General features: G+C 37.2%; 1 protein-coding gene across 1 annotated transcript in view; it reads left to right on the forward strand.

Annotated features, from left to right (window-relative positions):
- The window catches only part of MICU1 (mitochondrial calcium uptake 1), a 277,929-nt gene that overhangs the window by 103,149 nt on the left and 150,554 nt on the right, over positions 1-24,226 (forward strand). The window contains exons 6-7 of the mRNA XM_042780922.1: positions 9,012-9,017; positions 10,163-10,277. Coding sequence (XP_042636856.1) covers positions 9,012-9,017; positions 10,163-10,277 — 121 coding nt within the window. The remainder of the gene's footprint in view (positions 1-9,011; positions 9,018-10,162; positions 10,278-24,226) is intronic.

The raw sequence follows: 24,226 nt of genomic DNA on the forward strand, positions 1-24,226 counted from the left end.
GAGGAGTGGCTGGTGGGTTTGAACCGCCAGCCGTCTGGTTAGCAGGCAAGTGTCTTAGCCACTATGCTACCAGAGCTCCCAATTTTGACATTAGGTGTTATATAAAAGATCAAGAAACTTTGTTTTGAATCACCATATTCTATAAGATGTATTCGTTAATTGAATTTAAATAGTCTTATTTGAAGTACCATGTTCCTAGTTGAACTGTTAGTCAGAATAATGAGAGCAACAGCAGTAACTTGAAGTAAAAAAGTAATTGATTTTTTTTTTTAAGTTCTTCCATAATAAATACAGAGAAGCAGTTGTTTAGGTGTACTTTGCTCAATAAAATGGCTTAAGGGGAAACAGATGGAATATTTAGAAAGACTCCATTGCTTTGCTTTTTTGAGCTAATCAGTGACTTTTACTGGGAAAAGCAAGTAAACACATAGAGAAAACTGTAAAAAAGAAAATATTGTAGACTGGCAAAGGAGAATTTCAAGGACACTTAAGAAGTACTTTTTAAATTGATCTTTGAAAGCTCCGATTCTAATTGTAGCTTATAAATTATTAAAATTTATTAATTTAAAAAACTACTCTTGCATTTCTCATGGTTGGCAGTCTTAAAACTATAAATTAAACTGAATTAAAAACATTTTTGTGGTTTAAAATAATTTTATAATTAATGAGGATCACAAGGTGTTCTTTATTTTCACAGTACATTTTTTTCTGTGTGTCTTTGTTTTTAAGATGGGATATGTTTTTAGTAGTCTCCATACCAAATGAGTTACAAGGAGGGGGAGGGAGCAAGTTAAGAGATTTACTTGGCATACATATGGCTAAGTAAAACTAACCTGTTACTGGTGCAACAGATTATCTTCCTAGATGTCTTATGAAATAAATCAACAAATACTTAAACAATTACAGCAAAAAAAAATTATATAGATAGATATAAATAGATAATTCTATTTATGTTTCTAATCCTGGAGATTCTATTTACAGCATAACTATTATGTAGGATGCTAAGGAGAGTAAATCAGATCAGATGCTAACATCTGTGACTGAGGAAGGCCACTTCTAGTTCTCTGATTGTGGTAGGACAATTTCCAAGAGGCAGCTAAAAATTCTTGCTCTCCTTTAATAACTGTCTGCTTTATTGGGTAGATCCCCTTACCAAAGAGGGAGGACTAGAGAACAGAGATGTTGTTGTTGTTGTTACGTGCCGTCGAGTCAGACCCGACTCACCCCTCCTTGGGTTTCCAAGGCAGTGTAGGAATTAGTAAATGCTTGGAAGCCTCTGGCTCCTGTAGCTTTGAGTAGTCAACTACTATAGGTGACAAGGACCACCAGTCTTCTATACATTTTACTATTGAAGGTAGTAGCTTTTGTTGATCAAAGATTCAAAATCAAGTTAACTGTCTTCTTAATATCTTATGAATAAGCATCTTTTTTGTGAATAAGCTTTTTATATTTAAAAAAATAACCATTTTTTTCTCTTAAAAAATATTGGAGAAATTGTCGATTTTGAGTTCTATAAATATCAGTCATTTTGGTGACGTTAGTGACTTCATAGGTCAATGAGCAGTTACTTTATAGAAGGGACCTTTTTTGCTTGCTTCCTTGAAGGAATTTGTCCTTTGCATGCCAAGTTCCTGTTGCCTGTGGAAAGTATGGAATCATTTCATTTTCTTGGTAGCGTAGAGTGCTGTTCTTTAGATGCAGCTTATTAATGGTGTGAAATATTCATAATATTGCTGTGAGGAGTGTCCATAATGTCTCTTTCCAGTCTCTGAGTTCCACCACTATTTAAGTCTGTTGATTTAACCCATTTGATTATTCAGTTTGAGAAAGAAAAAGTAACGCAATCATTAAGTGCTCCAACAGATTGTAGTTTCCTTGATTGACCCAAATACTCAGACTCATATTATGATGTCTTTAAATATGCTTTTATATTAGATCCTATTATGTTTGACTTTGGGGTCAACTGAACCCATTTGATTTACCATTGTTGATTTGAAGGTATAAACGTAATTAACCATTACATTTCCAACACCTTCTTGTTTAGCTTTTTCATTATAAAGCAAGATTTGAAATTTACTTTGACATAGGAGGACTTTCCAGATAAATTTCCTTTTTCATACTATTTTAGCAAAAGCGCTCTGGCATATTTTAAGGTCATACAAATACATTTCTGTGAAAGCTACTCAAAACACTGTATTTCTCCTTTTAATCTGATAAAATGGATTCTCACCTTAGCCATCTATTGATGACCTTTGGTTGTGGAGAATGTGTGAGGGCAGTTCTTGCTTTGCATATTTGTCATTGGCATGGTGCGTTTTTTAAAATTTTAATCTAAATAAAAACTTCACCAGTTATAGATTAGTCTACCATCTATTAATAACACTCTGAGAAATCATTATATTATTGCACTAATGCTCTTTTTGAAAATTAATTAAATACCCATTGGAACACATCAAGCCATTAAAAAAATTATGTGTACCTCTATTGTTGGCTCAGACCTTCCTATTCAATTTCAAATTAACTTAATTAATAGATGCTAAGCCCCAAGGTTAGTATTTTACAATAGTGAAATAGGTTTTGCTACAAAAATACTCAAGTTTTTAGAAACTGCAGACAGTATAGATACCTGATGTGTTCTTGTACATTTTATACAAAGTAACATATAGTGGTTACTATCATGGATTCATTAGACCATGTTCTAGACTACCGATTATTAGCATTCTTATCTTTTAACTTCCCTAAACCTCAGTTTTCTCAACTGTAAAGTGCAGATAACAGTATTACCTACCTCATAGATTTGTATTGAGGACTGAAAGAGAGAATACAAATCTAAAGCATTATCAGCACAGGGCCTGACTAGAGTACACAGCTATAACTTAAATTCTTGATACACCTTTAATTGTCAGTGGTGTTCAAAGAATACCAACAGATGTTTGGTTTCAAGATTGATTTCAAAATCCTTCATCTAAAAGTTTCTTAGGAGATGGTAGTTATTGCCACAGTATAAATCAAGTGTGTGAACAGTGATCCTCAAAAAAGATTATTGTTCTTATGATACATTGTTTCTTGTAATAATTTTTTTTTTCCAAATGGAAGAAGATCAAACTGCTATATTGACTTATTTCTCAAAAATTTCTACCTGAGCTTGTTTTTACATTAAGTGGTAGTGATGCCTTTTATAACCCATATGGCTCCAACCACGACTATTGCTCCTCTCAGGACTGTTTTTTTCAGCATTGATCCATTTGAGTGGCCAAAGCTCAAAATTAAATTTTAGGTTTAGGTAGCAGAAAGTCAGTAATGATAAAACATAGACTCCACTTGTCCAGAGCTACTTTGAAGCAGGTGTGCAGCCATAATGTAGTAGATAATTAATAGAGTTGAAGATTTTCCCCTTACAGAGTTTTGATAATACCTCATCAGATACTGGGGACTGAAAGAAATCATTTCAGTGAAATTGTATCATTTTCTTAGAAGTTAATGATATTCCAGTAGACTTTTTTATATTTTCATTATTACTTCAATCAGATCCTCTACCATTGTTTTTTCAAACATCGTCATTAGTTTCCATTTCCTTTATAGCATCTAGTTAATGAAATAGGAAAGCATTTGCATTTTAGGTGTTTTGGAGTTGTTCTCTGAGCTTTATAAGGTGGCTAAAATTGGGACTGAAAAGAGAATTGCTTTCTGGCAGAGTGCAGTTTACAGTATCTTAAGCATTCACTTTCTGGAGTTTGTTGCACAGTAATTTATGTTTGTCTGCCTCAAAGGCAATATTAATATTACCTTTGAAAAAGTTGCAAGAAAATCTGAGTCAGGGGAAGTAACTACTCTAAATGAGAAGCATAACAATTCCATTTTTATCTGACATTTTCCTAAATTCTGTATTTCTACGTCTTCAGGGAGGGGGGCAGGAAGGAAAAGTAACACATGTTTTAACTGTGCATCATTTTCTGTTTGATCGGGAAATAGTGTGATTGCTTAAGATTCCTATCTTACCAAGGCTTTGGCATCTATCTATGCACCAACTACATGATGAAGGATGAACATTAATTGCATGGGAAAATTGCTGAATTTTCTCTTAACACTCCCCACCACCTGACATGACCTCAATCCTAGGTTTAGAAATACTGTTTATCATTTGAAAATGATACATCAAAATTGGAATTCTCAAGAAGAACTATTTAAATTATCACCATTAATACATTTTTGAAGTATAATTATGAATGTTACTTGAGGGATTTAGATAAACTTTTTTTTTTAATCTTGGATTTAGATAAACTTTGAAATTATTTCAGCAGCATAGAGAAGTTTTAATTCTGAACTAGTAAAGCTGTGTTCTTTATCAGATATCCTATACGCCAGAAATGTTTTAAGGTCCTAGACGATAGACAACCATATATTTTTCAAGCATACTCTGTTGACATCTATCTGATAAAAAAGGTTTATTTAGAACTTAAGAACATGGAAACTAGGTCTTAACTAGAAGAAATCATGTGATTTAAACACGTAAATATATATGTTTTTTTTATTTTGGCCTTCACCCATTTGAGTCCCAGAGGCAAAACTATTGTCCCCATTTCAGCAACTCTGTAACTAGTTAAGATTCACTGTTGGAGCGTAGTGAGTAGGAATGAATTTGAGTAACACATGGTTCTGGCTCAGGATTTTTTATGTCAGATACCAGCTACCAAACCAAACCAAACCCACTCCCATCGACTCAATTCTGACACATAGCAACCCTATAGGACAGAGTAGAACTGCCCCAAAGGGTTTCCAAGGCTGTAAATCTTTATGGAAGCAGACGGCCTCATCTTTCTCCATGGTGCAGCTGGGGGTTTTGATATTTTGGCTGGCAGTCAAATGCTTTACCCTCTGCACAACCAGCACTCCTTTGGATATCAACTAAGGACTCAGTTATTTAGCTTGTTTGAGTGAGGCTAGAGGAATCACTTCCAAGGTGGTTCACTCAAATGACTAGGAAGATAGTACTGATTATTATGGGAACCTATAGGTTTCTCCATAGGCCTTCTTGAGTGTTCTCTTCAAGTGGTGACAGTCTTCCTGTCAAGAGAGCAAGAAAGGCAGAAACCACATGCCTTTTCTGACCTTGCCTTGAAAGTCACACACTATCAGTTCAGCTGCATTCTATTGATTGCACAGGTCAACCCTGATTCAATATGGGGAGGACTAGGACTACAGGCGGATATAAATACCAGGAAACAAGCATCGTTGGGGTCATTTTGGAGTCTGGCTGCTACACATCTTGGAGTCTGGCTATATACGCTGGATACAGGATGACAAAAGTTTTGTATCTATAGTATGCAATAAATGCCTATAGATCAGTAATAAAAACAACCCAATTAAAAATGGGCAAAAGACATGAGCAGATACTTTTTCCAAGAAAGATACACAGTTGCAAATGAATAAAATAAGAAATTCTCAACCTTGGTCACTGGAAAATGCAAAATGAAATCACAGTGAGATATCACTGCGTATACACTATAACGGCCAAAATTTAAAATACTGGCAACAAAAATGTTGGTGATGATGTAGTACAACTGGAACTTTCATACTTTGATAGTAAGAGTAAAAAAAGTGTAAAAAATTGGGAAAAATTTTGACAGTTTCTTATACTGGGAAATACATACCATATTTTTCACAAATAGGTTGCGTAATAATGTTGATAACACACATTCCTAACACACTGGAGGTTGCACTGTTTGCAAAACCTGTATGCCATGCACATTATTTGCATGAAAGTTCAGTACCTAGCCTATGGTATAGCAGTTCTACTCTGAGATTTTACCCAAGAGAAATGAAAATAAGTGTTTTTAAAAGACATGGACAAGCATTTTCGTAGCAGCTTTATTCATAATATCCAAAAACTGAAAAGAACTTAAGTTTTTATTAGTAAGGAAATGAATAAATAGATTCATGCATTTTCCTGTATTTTTCCTTTAAAAGTCTTTAACAAATATTGAGCTCCAGTTGGGATGTGTGTTTTTTTCCAGAGATATGAATTAGCATTTCTGAAATTACTTTTTGTGTATTCTAAGCTTGAGCAAATGAATAAATATATTGAGGATAATGGAAAGCTGTTCTCACTATTAAAGAAGGAAGTTACAAATATGTAATGAAAAGACTAAATTGTGCCCTTACTATTAGAATGCAATTAAAGGTATCCATATGAATTCATAGTTTATAATTGATAGTTGGAAGACCGATAAATAACAGTATATGTATGTGGATGTGCATACACACATAACTCACACACATGCCAGCTTTGTCTCCTAAGTCCAAACCAAACCAAACTCAATGCTGTTGAGTCAATTCCAACTCATAGCGACCCCTCATTGGGTTTCTGAGGTGATATCTCTACAGAAGTAGATTGCCCAGTCTTCCTTCCGAGGAGTGGCTGGTAGGTTTGAACTGCCAGCTTTCTGGTTAGCAGTCAAATGCCTTAGGTACTACGCCACCAGAGCTCCCCGTCTTCTAAGAGAATCTAAAAACCACAATCATACCTCTCACCCTGATCTTGGTTGCAAAATATCATTCTCCACTGAAAGGGAGAAGGTCTCCTTACTGAAAAAGGTGTTCCAAGGCTGAGGCAGGAAAAGTACAAGATGAGTCTGGAGCATCTGGTTGTACCAGAAAGATAGAAGTGTCCAAAGATTTTTTTTTTTTTTTTTTAGTACTTCTGGTACAAGAAGATGTGCAAGGAAATGACACAAGACATAAGTATCCACTTGAAGGAGTCAAACTAGCCAAATATATAAGACAGTTTGAGGATTGAAATAAATATTAATAATAATGGGTCATAACCCATTAAATTAAAAAAAAAAAAAAAAAGATAAGTCTGTGCTGATATTAAGGAGCTATGGTGGCACTGTGGTTAAGGCATTAGGCTGTTAACCAAAAGGTTGGTGGTTTGGATCCACCAGCTGCTCCATGGGAGAAAGATGAGGCAATCTGCTTCTGTAAAGATTTACAGCCTTGGAAACCCTGTGGAATCACTATGAGTCAGAATCGACTTGATGGCAGTGGGTTTGGTTTATACAGATGTTAAAGCATTCAGCTGCTAACCAAATGATCATCAGTTCAAGGCAACTAGCCACTTCATGGGAAAAACATGAAGCAGTCTGCTTCCGTAAAGATTTACAGCCTTAGAAACCCTTTGGGGCAGTTCTCCTCTGTCCTGTAGGGTCACTATGAGTCGGAATTGACTTGATGGCAGTGGGTTTGGTTTTGCTTATACTGATAAAAAAGAAAGGAATAGTAAATGAAGGAGAAAGGAAAATTATTCTTTACAAGGAATGCCAACTAATAAATGTAGAAGGAATGATAGCATTGGAGAGTCAAATCAGTGCTAAAACCAGGTGAAAGCTTAATAGGAACAGGATGTTTATATAGTCTCAAAGCATCTCTTCACAAATTATTTTAAATAAAAGGAAAAAGACAGTAACTTTATGTTGGAGAATCAGGCTGATACCATCTTATCCAAATAATACTGGAACAGCCCAACTTCATATGCTTCTGGTGTTTATTGCACACTAAGAAAGACACATCACATCTATGACATTCCTGCTAAAAATGCATAATCTGAATCTAATCATGAGAAAACATGAGCCTAATCCAAATTAAGGCATATTCTACAAGATGTCTCACCTTTGCTTTTCAAAATTGGCCCAGTCCAGAAGGATAAAGAAAAGCTGTTCCAGGTTTATAGAGACTAAAAGAGCTATGACAATTAAATGCAGTGTATGGTCATGGATTAGATCCTAGAAAAGATAGCTGTAAAGAATATTATTGGGACAGCTGACTAAATTTAATATGGACTGAATTAGATAATAGTATGTCAATCATTGTTACATTTCTTGGTTTTAATAAATTTATACTGTAGTATGTGACAGAATGTCTTTGCTCTTTTGAAATATGTACCAAAGTACTTGGGTATAAAGGAGCTTGATATCTCCAGTTTACTTTCAAGTCATTACAGGCAAGGATATATATAATACACACAATGATAAAGTACATGAGGTAATAGTTAAACTATTGATGAATTTGTATAAAATATCCAGGGAATTCCTTATATGAATCTTACATCTTTCTGTGAGTTTGAAATTATATAAAAATTAAGAGTTACCAATAAAATTACATTTATCTTTTCATTATCTTCTGAACAGCGTGTTGTCCAGGTGATTGTTAGAAAAATAGTGTCTCATATGCTTCTTTGGCTTAACTGCACTGTTTCACTTTGTCCTTAGACTTTCTCCATTTCTGGCTTAAAAAATCCAAGAACCAAACCAGTTGTCATTGGATTGACTCTGACTCAACTTCTGGCTATCAATATATTAATTATTTTAATTGTTATAAAACGTTCTTCATAAATGTTTTCTTAATTAGTATTAAGTGTTCAGTTCCTGTACACCTTTATTGTTCTGGATAGTAATGGTGTACGTTCAGGGGCCTATTCTCATTTTATGTATTTTTTCCTATTCACATGTTTCACTTTTGCAGTACCTTGGATAATGTTTAAAAAAAAAAAAAGTAATGCTTTGTTTTATTGAGAAAATTTAAATATTAACTTCCCCCTGAGAAGCTTTGCTTTTCTAGTTCTTGACCAGTAGCTTTTGTCTGACATTACTGTTTATGCTCTTGGTAGAAGATTAAGTGTGCTGTGCTCATCTTTGTTGTCAGCACAAAGAACTAGTATCTAAATGCTGTCAGGCAGATTATGCCTGCTGTCAGCCACAAATGAAGTGAGAAAAGCCCTTTCTAAAATAGAATCTGCTATCAAAAGCTAGTACTACTTTGTTGGCATCCAGGATTTTTACCTGCCCCCTGTTACTGTCTCATACAAACAAGCAACTATCCAACAGAGGCTGTTTTGAATGGTTTTACTAAGGAAGTGATGCAAACTGACTTCATGATGATGCACTTGGGACTTGCATTTTCACTTGGCTAACCAGTTTTCTTTCCTTTGTGGTGTTTGATGGGATCTTCACTAGACAGAGGTAACCTGTCGGATAGCTATGTACCTGGATGCTGGTGTGTTGGGGCTTGTTGGTTTATTGTCATGATACTCCTCCTAAAGTTATGCTTGTAATGCTGCTGCTCATTTTCTGCTTGCATGACATTGTTACTTTGATTGTGCTTGGTTGGTTTGGGTTCTTAAAACCTTCTATTTCTTTTTTTGGTGCCCAGAATAACTCTGAACATCTTTGGTTGATCCAGAACTGTGCAAATCAGTTCCAGGTCTAACTCTTGGGTGGATCCTTTTCAGTTTTTTAAAATCTCTTCAATGTCACCACTAAGTTTATGGTTTGGCTAGGAATTCCAAAAACAGGATAGGTTTGTTTAAATACCAAGAACGGTTGCTAGACAGGCCACTAGTGAAGCTGAGAAAGGAAATATATATACTTAGAATAAAAGCTAAGTTTTAGGGGATTGTTTCATCAAATAGCTGAAGTTTAGGTGCCTCTACTAAAGTAACAGTAAATATGATTAAATTAATTCATGTCTAAATATTGGTGTGAATGTCTGATTTAACATATTTCAGAGATGCTGTTTACTCTACATAGGGGTCTGCATTCCCAAACTAAGATTTCTAGGGTTATAAAGTAAAAATTAAAATTCATATTTCAGACATTAGTTTTCTGAGCATTTATGTAGGCCTTATAAATAGTTGCTTACCTCTTCATTTCTCGTCACTAACAGTATAGTTTTTCTTGGATGGTTAGGACGGATTTCCTTTTAGTTTTTTCATTTGTTTATTTTTATTTATTTATTTATTACTATTTTATGACCTCTATAGAAGAAGGCAGATTTCTTTTTATACTAAGGAACAAAATCAATCCTGAAGTAGCCCTCTGTGTTTTAAATGGTAGCAGGTCATAAAATTGAAATTATTTTCCAATTTTTATATTAAGCCAGTGTTGAAAGAAAAAAGAAAAAAAACTTTTGTCTTACAGTTTTTAATCATCTTGAAAACTGTAAAGGATCCATTGATTGAAATGGCCGTCAGAGAAATGCTTGTGGTAAATAATATAAAACTGTCAGATAAATGATGGCTCATCTCCTACTATTTGTTTTCTAATTCAATTATGTTTGTTTTTGTTTTTGTTTTTTAATCTTTTTGTGGGACCTGTACATTTAATAGAAAATTTCCCAGGAACGAGAAAAATTTGCTGATGAAGGCAGCATATTTTACACCCTTGGAGAATGTGGCCTCATATCCTTTTCAGACTACATTTTCCTTACAACTGTTCTTTCCAGTAAGTATAAACTTTTCCTTTTATTTATTTGTGAGGAGCATATGGGATTATAAAAAGAATTAAGTTGGTTGGAGGGAGAAGACAAAAGTTGATAGAGTTAATTGTTTATAGATTTCATAAAATGTATTCGTTTTGAATTTTCTATAACATATATAGAACTACCTGAGAAGGGGAGAAAAATAGAATAAATATAAAGTTAAAACAAAAGCAACTGAGTTTCCATTTAGCTGTCTGAGCTGTCTTCTGTCGAGATGAACGAGATGAATTATGTATTGCCTATTCCTATAGCATTCATTAACGTTGCTGCTGTTGATGATACTTGCCATTGAGTTGATTGGCAATTCAATTCAACTCATGGTGACCCTGTGTTTGTGGAGTAGAACTATTCCATAGGATTTTCCAGGCTGTGACCTTTCAGAAGCAGATCTCCAGGCACCTCTGGATAGGTTTGAACTGCCAACCTTTCAGCTGGTAGTCAGGTGTTTAACCATTTGTGCCACCCAACCCAAAAAAAAAAAAAAAAAAAACAACTTAATGCCGTCGAGTCGAATCTGACCTATAACGACCCCTCTTTGGGTTTCTGAGGCAGTATCGCTACGGAAGTAGATTGCCCTATCTTCCTCCCGAGGAGTGGCTGGTGGGTTTGAACTTCTGATTAGCAGTCAGATGCCTTAGGCACTATGCCACCAGAGATTCCTTAATGTTACTAGTTCCCAATAAGACTCATACTAACCTATCATTTCCTTCCCTAAAGGACAAAATTTGCTTGGCTGTCCTAATTGTGTTGAATACTACTTTTTGAATCTTGGAGGAATATTTCTGTAGTCTCAAAACTCAAATTTGACTCATTCAGATCAATGATGAATTTCGGATATTCTTTAAGCTAAATAATTTTGCTTATTAATATACTATTGTGTTTCTAAATTTTACTTCCCTTTAGTGTGACTTGTATAACCATGCAGAAATAGAAAACAAAATGAATGTCCATAGCTAAATTTGTGTAAATTCTATTAATGTCTCCCTAAATTGAACGGAGCTCTGGTAGCATAGTGCCTAAGGCACTTGACTGCTAACCAGGAGGCTGGTGGTTCAAACCCACCAGCCACTCCTCGGAAGGAAGGTTGGGCAATCCTACTTCCGTAGTGATAACTGCCTCGGAAACCCAAGGAGGGGTCTCTAGGAGTCGGGGCCAACTTGACGGCACATAACAACAACAACAACAAATTGAACCAAAGATTTCAGATTTTTGTGTTTGAAAGAGATGATTCTCAACTTTGTCTACTTGAGACCTCTAACAAAATGAAAATGACCAGCTCTTCCTCCCCTTTTCCAAGCCAGTCATCTGTAAAGATGGAATTATAAGATAGTTTTTAATATATGACATACATAATTCCTGCCATAGTTATGGCCAGTTTTACCCTTCCTTCTGTGTGAAGATTGACAAGGAAATGAAGAAATAACTACTGTGCCTTTCCATGACTGTCTTTGGATACTAAAGTGTCTAAATAAATTCTTGTGGTAAATCAGTACACTAGCAAAGCAAATACACATTGATTAATTATGAAGATCCAAAACAGCTAAATACTAGCACATTTATCATCTTAAATTGTGCATTATTAGAGTTAGCTATTATTTTGGTAGGTAATGGGTTTGTGAGGCAGACTTTAGTTCACTTCTTAGCTTTGTGATTTGGAACAAGTCACTGTTCTTCTGATTCATCTATAAAATGAAGATGCCAACAATACTGACCCTGAATGACTGATTTGAAGGTTATGATATAACCTGGTTCAGTGCCTACCATTTAGTGATTATGCAGTCTGTCTTGGTTTTTAGTCTTGATATTCTGTTACCAGTTGCCATCCAGTTGACCACAACTCATGGTGACCCCATTTTTCTATGCATTCATCTAATTACTTTGGTGGACAGTAAGGGCCTTCCTTGAAATTTCTAACTGAAAACCAGCCAAAGCAATGCAAAGGGTGTCAGTCAAATGATGTAGGATTATTATATTTCTGAGTATATGTTTTCTTTCCAAGTCAATGACATCAGTGATTCAGGAAATCTCTGTCATTTTGAAGAGAAGAATATGAACACTCCAAACTAATAAATTGACCCTTGGAACCTCAAAGTGATTTACAAATTCTTCTATGTTGTCTAAAAATAAAATTTGGCAATTATATATAACAAATCACTTGTTTCCTTTCCCAAATAATAACTACATCTCTTCAAAATAAATTTAAGATATGCTGCTTTTGCAAAGAAGGCATGTTATACAATACAACTTCCCCATTAAATAGAATTGGTTCTTCTTATTTTAAGTTTTCAGGAGTTTGATTTTTTTTAATTAAACAAGAGTTTTTATTATACACAAAACTAAGAATAATAACTAATTTTGCATAAACGTTTACAGTAAGCAATGGCATGAATTTCTTACTCTTCTCTGTACGTGCAGACACGTCTCTGATTCAGATAATGGAGGCCTTCCCACACGCACACTTACACATACATACTTCTTGAATTCCTTTTCTGCTTTATTTTCTCCTTGAAACCTATTACTGTGTAACACTCTACATAACTTATTTCTTTATGTTGCTTATTGTTCTTCTTGCCACCTAGAATATGAACTACTTAAAGTAGGTTTATAGGTATTGAGTGAGAATATACATGCATAGTTATTAATGATTTAATTCTCAGTGCTAACCAACTTCAGCATTAACTGGTAATCAGTGATTTTTCTCTATAGCTAGGTGTAGAGAAGGGTCATAAGGATTTATCTTGAGTGCTAAATATTATTTATTGATTTGGATCATTCTTGCTGATGCTAAGATTCACTATGATGATATAACTTAAAATCTGGATCTTGGCCATTGACTGTTATGAAACATTGATTTTGTGCTCTTTGTCTTTGTGTGTATTTTAACTAAAATTATTAACCTTATGGTCTAATTGCATGAAAACAATTTTATTTGCTTAATGGAGCAATAGGTAGGCAGTAATAAAATGCTTATAAAAGTTGATTGTTGACATTTTTCTTACTGTTTACTATTAATATTTGAAAAGCCACTTGGAATGTCAAAGGTAGAAAATTCTATAGCGTGTTCAATACCAAAGGCTTTAAAATTTTGGGGGTGGGCCTAATAAAAATCAGGCATAATTCAATGTATTCTAATTTGGATTCCTTCTTCAGATTTCAGGGCATCAGTGCAGAAATTGAATTCATTGGGTTTCACTACAACTGGAAGTGGTTATACTGAAAATTAATTAGCATCATTCTTGTGATGCATCTTTCTCACAAAAATATATATTTTGAGAAATCACAATAGTACTGGTATGAAATTTTATATTTCTTTTATCTTACCTTACTGAAGTCAAGAGCAGATCACAAAGTATATGTGACTTGGAGAGAATGATGCTGATCATTGCCATTCCATCTCATGAAAATGTTATAGATGAAAACAGTTTTTTTTAGGTTGAAAACCTTCCCATTGACAGATGTGGCCAAGGCAAACAACTGAGATCTAGCAACAGATTGAAGACAGTTACAAATCTTTTTTATTGGTACATCAGAGTTAGAGAAGTTATAGAGACCATTTGGTTTAGCAATTATTATTTTTTATGTTTGGGCATATTTGCCATTGCTAAATTAACATCATGAAGAGTAAGACAAAGCAGATGAAAGGCTAATCTTTGTCAGTGTTAATTCAGCTGATAAGAGAGGGTTAGAATCAGTTTACCAATAACTTCCTTCTCTAGCAATGATTAATTAATTATAATTAATTCATTGATTTTATGAAAATATCTCTGTCAAAACAGTAAAATAGTGCTTTTACGTGTATCAAGTGTTTATTTTTAGATTTTTAAAAAAAAAAATCATTGCGGTCAAGTCAATTCTAGCTCATATCTCCTTGGAAGCGAGAATGAGTGGTCAGACTTTGTCTCACCTACTTTGGTCATGTTGTCAGAAGGGACCATTCCTTGAAGAAAGACATCATGCTTGGTAAAGTATGTTGTTGTTGTTGTTAGTGCTGTTGAGTCAGAGCTGACTCATAGGGACCCCTTCTTGGGTTTCCGAGGAGGTACCACTACAGAAGTAGATTGCTCAACCTTCCTTCTGAGGAATGGCTGGTGAGTTTGAACCACCAGCCTTCTAGTTAGCAGTCAAGTGCCTTAGGCACTACACTACCAGAGCTCCTTAGTAAAGTATAGGGTCAGCGAAAAAAGAGAAGACCCTCAACAAGATAGATTGACACAGTGGCTATGGTGATGGACTCAAGCATAGCAAGGATTGTGAGGAAGGTGCAGGACCAGGCAATGTTTTGTTCTATCGTATATAGGGTCGCTATAGTTGGAACCAACTTGACAGCACCTAACAACAACAACATAGACTTTCCAAGCCTGTAATCTTTATAGAAACGGATTATTACATCTTTCTCTTGTGAAACATGCTGATAGGTTTGAATGCCAACATTTCAGTTAGCAGCCAAACACCTTAATCACTATACCACCAAAGCTCCTTGGTTACTTAGTATACCAAAAAACCAAACTCACTGCCATCGAGTCGGATCCGACTCGTAGCAACCCCTCCTTGGGTTTCCAAGGCAGTATCACTATGGAAGTAGATCACCCAGTCTTCCTTCTGAGGAGTGGCTGGTGGGTTTGAACCGCCAGCCTTCTGGTTAGCAGTCAGATGCCTTAGGCGCTATGCTAGTATACATACTAAAACTTTATATTGTTCTGTGTACCCTCAGCATCCTGCCTAGTATTTAAAAACTGTTTAAAAATAATAGTTACACAAGTGCTGGTGAGGATGTGGAGAGATTGAAACTCTGATACACTGCTTGTGGGACTCTAAAATGATACACCCACTATGGAAATCAGTATGTTGTTGTTGTTGTTGTGTGCCGTCGAGTCAGCCCTGACTCATAGCGACCCCTCCTTGGGTTTCCAAGGCAGTATCACTACGGAAGTAGGATTGCCCAACCTTCCTTCCGAGGAGTGGCTGGTGGGTTTGAACCGCCAGCCTTCTGGTTAGCAGTCATGTGCTTTAGCCACTATGCTACCTTAAAAAGTTGGAAATAGAAATACCATTTGTGACCTAGCAATCCCATTGCAAGGTATATATCCTAAAGAAGTGGGAGCCAGGACAAGAAAAAATATGTGTGCCCCCATGTTCATCACAAAGAGATGGAAACAACCTAAGTGCCCATCAGTGGAGGAATGGATAACCAAACTGTGGTACCTACACACAATGAAATACTATGAAACACTAAAAAAAATGTAGAATCTGCGTAACACCGCATAACTTGGATAAACTTGAAGGATATTATGCTGAGTGAAATAAGTCAGTCACAGAAGGACATATACTATATTACTCCACTACTGTAAGAAGGTAAAGAAAGGTTTATGTATGGAAGGAAACTTTTCTTTGTTGGTTACCAGGGAGAGGAGGGCAGGGGAGGGAAAAGTCCTAGATAGGTTAAAAAAAATAAAAATTATATAAGATTATTAGTGTTTACTAGGGGTAGGAGGAAGGGGGAAAGGAGAAGCTTTTGTTTGCAGGGCATTGAGTTTGTACTAATGGTGGTAGAATATTTTGAAAAAGGATAACAATAATTGTGGCACAACATGAAAAATGTCATCAAGGTTCCTGAGCTATAAATGTGGAAATTGTTATGTTGGTGAATGCTTTCTTATATATATTTTCACCACAATAAAACTAAAAGAAAAAAATTAATAGGTATTCATTCTCTGTGTGTATGTGTATGTATATATATACACACACAGAGCTCTGGTGGTACAGTGGTTAAGGCATTTGGCTGCTAACCAAAAGATCACAGTCTGAACCCACCAGCTTCTTCATGGCAGAAAGATGAGGCAGTCTGCTTCCCATAAAGAGTTACAACCTTGGAAACCCTATGGGGTAGTCCTAGTCTGTCCTGTAGTGTCACTATGAGTCAAAATTGACTCAATTGCAGTGGGTTTGGGGTGTGTGTGTGTGTGTGTGTTTCAAAAAAAAAAAACTGTAACTGGAGCTCTGGTGGCAGAGTGCCTAAGGGATTTGACTGCTAACTAACCAGAAGGTTGCTGGTTCAAACCTACTGGCTGCTCCACGGAAGAAAGATGGAGCAGTCTACTTTCATAAAGATTTACCACCTTGGAAACCCAATGAGGGTCGCTATGGGTCAGAATTGATTCAATGGCAGGGGGTTGTGATATACACGTATATATAAAAACCAAATATCTTTTGGGTGAATGCCAAACCCTATCGCATAAAAAAGAGACTCTTTCAAATTAGCATAGGTAGGTTAAGTAACAAAATCCTAATCTGTTTATGAAAGCAGCTAGTTATAAACACCTGTGCATAAGTTGTATCTTGGCAGAGGTTGGCACTTTGGCTGCTGTTGAGCACATGGAATGAAATGCAACCACATAGAATAAAGTGAAAGTCAAGCAGATGTTGGGTTTTTTTGTTTTGTTTTGTTTTGTTTTAGATCTCTGAAGATAGGGGTGGAGATTTATCACGTAGGCATGTGTAGTTTAAATATAAAGATAGTAACATGCATTTGAAAAAAGAATATACCTAAAGTAGAACATGACCTTAATGCAAGGGTGAAGCACTGGCAGGCCTTTTAGAATCTCTGACCCAGGAACTCTTGGGGAACCCAAGCTTTTTGACATCTCTGGCATTGAACACACACTTCCTTACAACACAGCTGTCAAATAACAATGCAAGCAAGGAAGAGTAATTGAAATGAAAGACAGTTTCTGACAGCACTCTGAAGGTCATCCAGTAGTGGAGGCGGGATACAGCTCAAAGACAGGCTGTGTACTGTGAACTAGAAACACCAGCTATTTCTCTGGTTCAGGTGTGAAATTATAAGTCTCTCTCCCCCACCCCACCCCACCCCTTTTTTTTTGTAAATGCAGGTCAGAAATGTATTTTCTAGAAAAATTGTAAATGAAAAAAGCAGTAATTAGAAGGGATAAGTGTGTAGCTGAAGCCTTACTGAAGGAACTCAGAAAAATTTGACAATTTTCTTAAGTTTATAAACTCAGATTTTTAACATGTTGTTGTTAGGTGTCTTCGAGTCGATTTTGATCTGTAGTGACCCCATGTGACAGATTAAAACTGCCCATAGGGTTTTCTGTTCTGTAATCTTTACAGGAGGCGCTCTGGTAGCATAGTGCCTAAGACACTTGACTGCTAACCAGAAGGCTGGCGGTTCAAACCCACCAGCCACTCCTCGGAAGGAAGGTTGTGCAATCCTACTTCCATAGTGACACTTCCTCGGAAACCCAAGGAGGGGTCACTATGAGTCGGGGCCGACTCGATGGCAAATAACAACAACAACAATCTTTACAGGAGCGGATCGTCAGGCCTTCCCCCTGCAGAGTTCCTGAGCAGTTCAAACAGCCAGCCTTTCAATTTGTGACCAAGTGCTTAATCGTTGCACCACCAGAATGCCTTTCTTAACATGTTGTTCTCGTGTTGTTGTTGTTAGGTGCCGTGGAGTCGGCTCTGACTCACAGTGACCCTGTGGTCACCCTGTGGTTACTGTGAGTCAGAGGTGACTTGATGGCACCTAATAACAACAGAACCTTTCCTTGACTTTTTACAATAATGAGTTCATACAGTGTTTGTCCTTCTGCAATTGACTCATTTCACTCAGCGTAATGTCCTCCAAATTCATCCATGTTGTGAGATGAGTTGTATAATCTTCATTGTTCTTTAATGTAGCATAGTATTCCATTGTGTGAATGTACCATAGTTTGATTATCCATTCATCTGTTGATGGGCATTTAGGTTGTTTCCATCTTTCTGCTATAATGAATTGTGCTGCAATGAACATGGGTGTGCATATGTCTGTTTGTGTCCTGTCTCTCACCTCTTTAGGATATATTCCTAGTAATGGAATTGCTGGATCAAATGGTATTTCTATTTTCAGTTTTTTAAGGAAACACCATACCGTTTTCCATAATGGTTGTACCATTTTGCAGCCCCACCAGCAGTGTATGAGAGTTCTAGTCTCTCTCTCTTTGCATTTTGGATCTGTCAGCAAATCCTGTCATCTCTACGTTAAAATAATCAAGCATCTGGAATTTTCACTACACTTACTGTTTCTGCCCTTGTCCAAGACACCGCATATCTCACTTAGATTATTTCAGACCTTCCCAATTTGTCACCTTCCTTCCAGCCTTGCTTCCCTATAGTCCATTCTCTACTCAGGGAATGGTCATACTAAACATAAATAGAATCATGTCATTTCTCTGTTCAAAATCCCTCAAGGATGACAATCTCAATCAGAATAAAAGCCAGTTTTTTTTCTTTTATTGTGATTTGGGTGAAAGTTTACAGAGCAAGTTCACTTTCCATACAGCAGCTCACATACACTTTGCCTCATGACATTAACTGCAATTTCCCACAATGCAACAGCTCCCCTCCTACTTCCTCCCCATAGTTACCTCTTCTCTGTGTCCTTCCCTCCATGAACTCCTGCCCCCTGAGCTGTCTCCCTGTGCATACACAGCCCTTTTATTCTTCCATGATTGTTCTCTCCAAGGAGTGTATCTACCTAATGTAACTGTTCAGCTCATATGCCTGTCTTTTGTTTGGCTGGAAGCCACAGGAGTGGGTTAAATTCCAGACATGAAGGGCAGCTAGGGGCCATAGTCTCAGTGGTTCCATCAGGCTCTATCAGACCAACAAACCTTTTTCCCTTTTTTTTTTTTTTTTTAATAATTTTGAGTTTTGTTCCATATTGTTCTCCCACTCTATCCAGGATCTCCTACATAGATCCCCCGCCTCCAAGTGGCTAACAGTGGTAGCCAGGCACCATCTAGTTCTTCTGGTCTCATAGTTATGTAGGCTAAGGATCTCATGGTGTGCCAGTTGCTCAGACTAATTGTTTCCATGTGTCTTTGATTTTCTTCATTCTTCCTTGCTCTGAATGAGGAGAGACCATTGTTGCATCTAGATGGCCGCTTGCAAGCTTTCAAGATCCCAGTCAAAAAGCCAGAATTTTTAAAGTAGCATGTAAGACCCTGCATGCTCTCCCCACCCACATCCATTTTAAGGGAAACATGGATATTGGTGAACACTAGAATTCTCCACACTGTTTTTCTTTTTCCTTTTAGCCACAAAAGAAAAAAGGTAGCTACTCTAAATATTGGTAATTAATAACAGTTATGGTGGTGTGGTAGTTCAGTTTGTGTGTCAACTTGGCTAGGCCTGGTTGAGTAGCTGGGCAGCTGGTGGTAGTTATTCTCCATAATGAGACTGGCAATCAACTCCATGGTGGGATCTACCACAAGCAGCTGAATAGCTGCTTTGAGTATGTGGGCTGCTTCCCATATATAAGAAGCAGCTTTGGAAATGGTCTCTAGTTTATGGCACACTTGGACCCTGCATGTGGCCATGTCGTTGTACAGCAGCCTGCCATGCTCAGCTGACCTTGGGACTTACAATGAGCTTGAGTTAATGGCCTGCCATGTGGTTTGGTAACAGCAGGACTATGCCATTTTATTTGTCGACCTTGTGCCTGTTAGCCTCAGCAGCTAGTAGCTGCCTGAGTGAAGAGATACCTCTACTTTCAGGGGGCCCGAACAAGAGGAAGAGCTGAAGCCCAAGGTCGAGGGGCTTTCACATAGCCCTAGAGCCTGGCACTTTGAACTTGGACTTCTAGCCTCCCAAACCATAAGAGAATAAACTCCTGTTTGTTAAGGCCATCCCATTTGTAGTATATTCTTGTCAGAGCAGCACTGGATAACCAGAACAGAGTATGGTACCGAGAGAGTGGGGTGCTGCTCTGACAGCAAAGTTTTCATAAACTTCTCTATTGATTTGGAAACTTTCTTCTTCTTCTTTTTTTTTTTTTTAAAGTAATACCTGTTTGCAAAACCTGTCTTTCAATGTGTCTATATTACTGGTACCATAGAATTCTAGAGGTCCATTTTACTAGTACATTATCGTACAGAAATTTTAAAAAGGAAAAGATGTTAGGTTCTTATAGTTTAAAAATATAGAGGCTTAGAGCTACAGTTAAATGTATTTATGTACCTAGAATACCTCCATGGGCCAACAACTTTAATCTGTTATCTAGGGCCAAATGGAGTACATTAACTCCTTGAAGCCACTAGACAATTGAATAATTAGCTTCAGTCGTCCTGTGCTCATTCAACTGTTGTAGTGTTGCTCTTAATTAAGCTGAGTGAATATGAATCCATGAGAGAGAAGGTATTGGATGCCTCACATTAAGAAAAGCAGTGATCCAAAATCCAAACTTACAAAGTAGGTAAATTAAAGGATAATTATTTTCTCCACAGGAGTCATTACAGTGTTTCCTTAAATAGTTTCTTTTCATGTCTAGGCTGTGTGTAAAGTAATAATTAGCTGTATTTGATTCTGTTGAAAAGGAATTGTTTTAAAGATGAAAGAATAACAGATTATTTATTGGGATTTATTGTAAAATAGGTGAATAATCCAACTTGTTCCAGCACCCAGACATGAAAATGTTTAAAGCAAAGCTTTGTTTTATCCTGATGCCATCGTTCTCACAGATGAGGTAGTCTGTCTTCTTGTTCTTCACTGAACTCATTGGGAAATACTTCTTTGGCCTTTTATAGGACTAATCCTGCTCATAATTCTATTTTGTGCTTGAGTCCCTAGGCTTTCCTACATGCAACATTGGTTAGACATGTGGGGCTTCCTTCTTCCCTAGGCTCCTTCCACCAGTGGGAGGAAGCACTTAGACTCTGGACCAGGGCAAACTGAGGGAAAAAACTGGTCCTAGTCTGTTAAAGTAGACTCAATTCTCTGCTTCTTAGGAAATACTTCAACAAAATTTCTTTTTCCTTTTTGTTATACAAAGGGGACATAGACACATACACCCCTAGCACTATGTATGCAGTTGTAAATGTAATTTAAAGTAAGGTCTTGTGGGAAAACTCCCAGGTAGAGAAGTAGCAACATGACCTTGTCCTATCTTCTTGCCATTTATCAGGGAGATGTGCTTGATTGGAGCAGACGCAGCTAGACTGAGCACATCTGAAAAGGGTTCCAAGCAAGAGACTGCGTCCCCATAACTCTTCTGTAATTATAGGGATAGAAAGCAGGAAACTGCCAGAAAGCTGTGGCACGTTGCTCTCAAGGTGGAAACAGTCAGCCACCACAGATCCCTCTGGATGGTACCAGCCTCTGCTTCCGTTGAGCTAATTGAACTCTGTAGAGGCTGATTTTTGCTAAGCTTTAGAAAGGGACATCTGTATTTGTCTCTCCTCACCCTTTATTCCATAATCAAAATTACCTTTTTTATAACACAACAAAATTAGGTTAAAAAATTTAAAACTTCAAATGAGATGAATTCACATGGTTAGGAATGACCTACAAGTTCCCTAATAATTCTAGAAATATGTTCAAGAGGATACTTGTAAATTCAGATGACTCCCTAAATAATGGAGACTCATTCAATGGACATGGTAGTACTATGATAGGAACCTTGAAAATAGGAGTATGTCCTGATGTTGAATCCACAGAATCATTTTCAAGATTAATGGATAAAAAAGCCTTGATACTGCCTTTATAAATTATATGCTGAGCTTGTCAGGTAAACGTCTTTTACGACCACAGATACGTATAATACCATAGAATATGCCCGGTCATATAGCTCATGAAGCAAGGCTACTTACATCATAGCTTGTCCCTGCTGCGGAGCCCTTTCCTGCTCTGGGCCCCAATCAAAGATGGTGATCTTCCATATTGCTCAGTAAATGATGCCCAGCAGTTTTCCCAAATATGGAATATACTACTGCTAAAACCCAAAGAGCCAGATGTTTTGATTCTTAGTGGTAAAAGGTATGACATGCAAAAATTTCTCCTTCATTTGGAAGGGATGACCCATACCTCTGGGATCCTAAAAACTTTAATGACATGGTGGGCCCCTGAGCCTTCATAGTATTTTTCTCCCACCTTTTGGAGCACATATATCTCCCCTCAAAGTCTCCAGTGTGCTTGCTATTTGTAGTATTCATACGGTTGGATTAGCGTGATGTCATTAATATGGGGAGTAACGTGATGGCTTGCAGAATGTCAGACAGTCCAGTTCTAATTATAACTAGATTAGGAGCTCTGATAGCATAATGCCTAAGCCATTTGACTGCTAACCAGAAGGCTGGTGGTTCAAACCCACCAGCCACTCCTCCGAAGGAAGATTGGGTGGTCTACTTCCATAGTGATACTGCCTCGGAAACTCAAGGAGGGGTCGCTAAGAGTCAGATCCAACTCTATGGCAGTGAGTTTGGTTTTAGGTTTATAATAGAGAGAAGGAGAGTTAATCTAGCCTTGGGTAAAACCATTAACGTATACTGTTGTCTATCTCATAGGAATGTGAACTACTTCAGCTCTGCATTCTTGATAGGGATGGGGGACAAAAACCTTTCACCAGATCAGTGGCCAAAGACCTTGTAAATTTGTTCTAGCAAAGCTATCATACCTGGCACAACACCTGCAGTTGGGGCTACTAATTGGTTAAGTTTTCAGTAGTCTGCTATCTGGGTATTAAATGAGTATGTGGTGGGGACCCCCAATCCTGAATCCTTCAGTTTTTAAGAGTGGTAATAATCTCTCCATTACCCTCTTCCTGCTAAGGAAGCCCTCTGACTTTGACATTTTGTCTTAAATTGGGAATTAATCACCCTCAACCTTTTATTGCCTTTCTCTGACTCAGTGGTTCTCAAAGTTCAGTGTGCATCATAATCACCTGAGAATTATTTAAAATGCATATTGCTAGACCCCATCCCCAGAGTTCCTGACTGATTAGCTCTCAGTTGGGGCCTGAAAAATTACATTACTAATAAATAACCAAGTAATACTGGGGATGAGAGAGTGGGAACCATACTTTTAGAACTGCTGTTCCATTGTATTGAGAGTGACTACTCAGCAAGAGCTACCTAGTTCTCTTGTCCTTAAAACTACTACTTCTCCCAATACCCTTGAACAGCTTAAGTATGGCACCTGCCAGCTCATTCCCTTCTATTATTTTATCCCAGTTTACCGTAGGACACAGTTTCAGCAATCTCACTGATACAGCATGCCAGAGGTTATTCACATTGTACCCACCAGTGATGGGATCTCATTTTTATTAATGATCCTCCTGCAAAATACTGTCTTAGAATCTGCTTCCTGGCACCAACTATCAGGTTCCTGGAGAAATACTATGTGATAGAGATTTGCATACAGGAAGTTTGTGAGGAGCTCTGTCAGGAACATTATTTGTGAGGGAATAAAATAAGAGTCAGGATTAGGTTGAGGGGGGAGTTGAATGGCCATGCAGTGGCCATGAACACCTCAGCTGCTTCCATGGGGGATTCTGGAAAAGAGATGACCCTTTAGAATTATCCCCTTTTGAAGGAAGGAATTCAGACCTTTATATGCCTTATGCCTCTTTTGCACTGATTAGTTACTGAAGGTGGACTATCCCTGGGGCAAGGCTAAGACTTCAGGCTGGCGTTTGATCTTGGGAATAGTTACTCATTTGCCTGAGTGCTGTTTAAGAGAGGGTCTTACATCACAAAAGCAGAAATTGAACAGGCCATCAAAAAAATACCAGCTAAAAAAAGTCCTGGCCCAGACAGTTTTACCTGAGAATTCTACAAAACATTCAGAGACGAACTGATACCAATCCTACTCAAACTATTCCAAAACATAGAAAAGGATGGAATCCTCCCTAACTCATTTTATGAAGCAAGCATTACCTTGATACCTAAACCAGGCAAAGACATCATTCAAAAGGAAAACTACAGACCAATATCCCTCATGAATATAGATGCAAAAAAATCTTCAACAAAACCCTAGCCAATAGACTGCAACAACATATCAAGAAAATCATTCATCATGACCAAGTGGGGTTCAAATCAGGTATGCAGGGATGATTCAACATTAGAAAAACAATCAA

This window comes from Orycteropus afer, unplaced genomic scaffold (genome assembly GCF_000298275.1).
Source record: "Orycteropus afer afer isolate SDZICR_OR568_19922 unplaced genomic scaffold, OryAfe1.0 scaffold00070, whole genome shotgun sequence".
Classification (NCBI taxonomy): Eukaryota; Metazoa; Chordata; class Mammalia; order Tubulidentata; family Orycteropodidae; genus Orycteropus; species Orycteropus afer.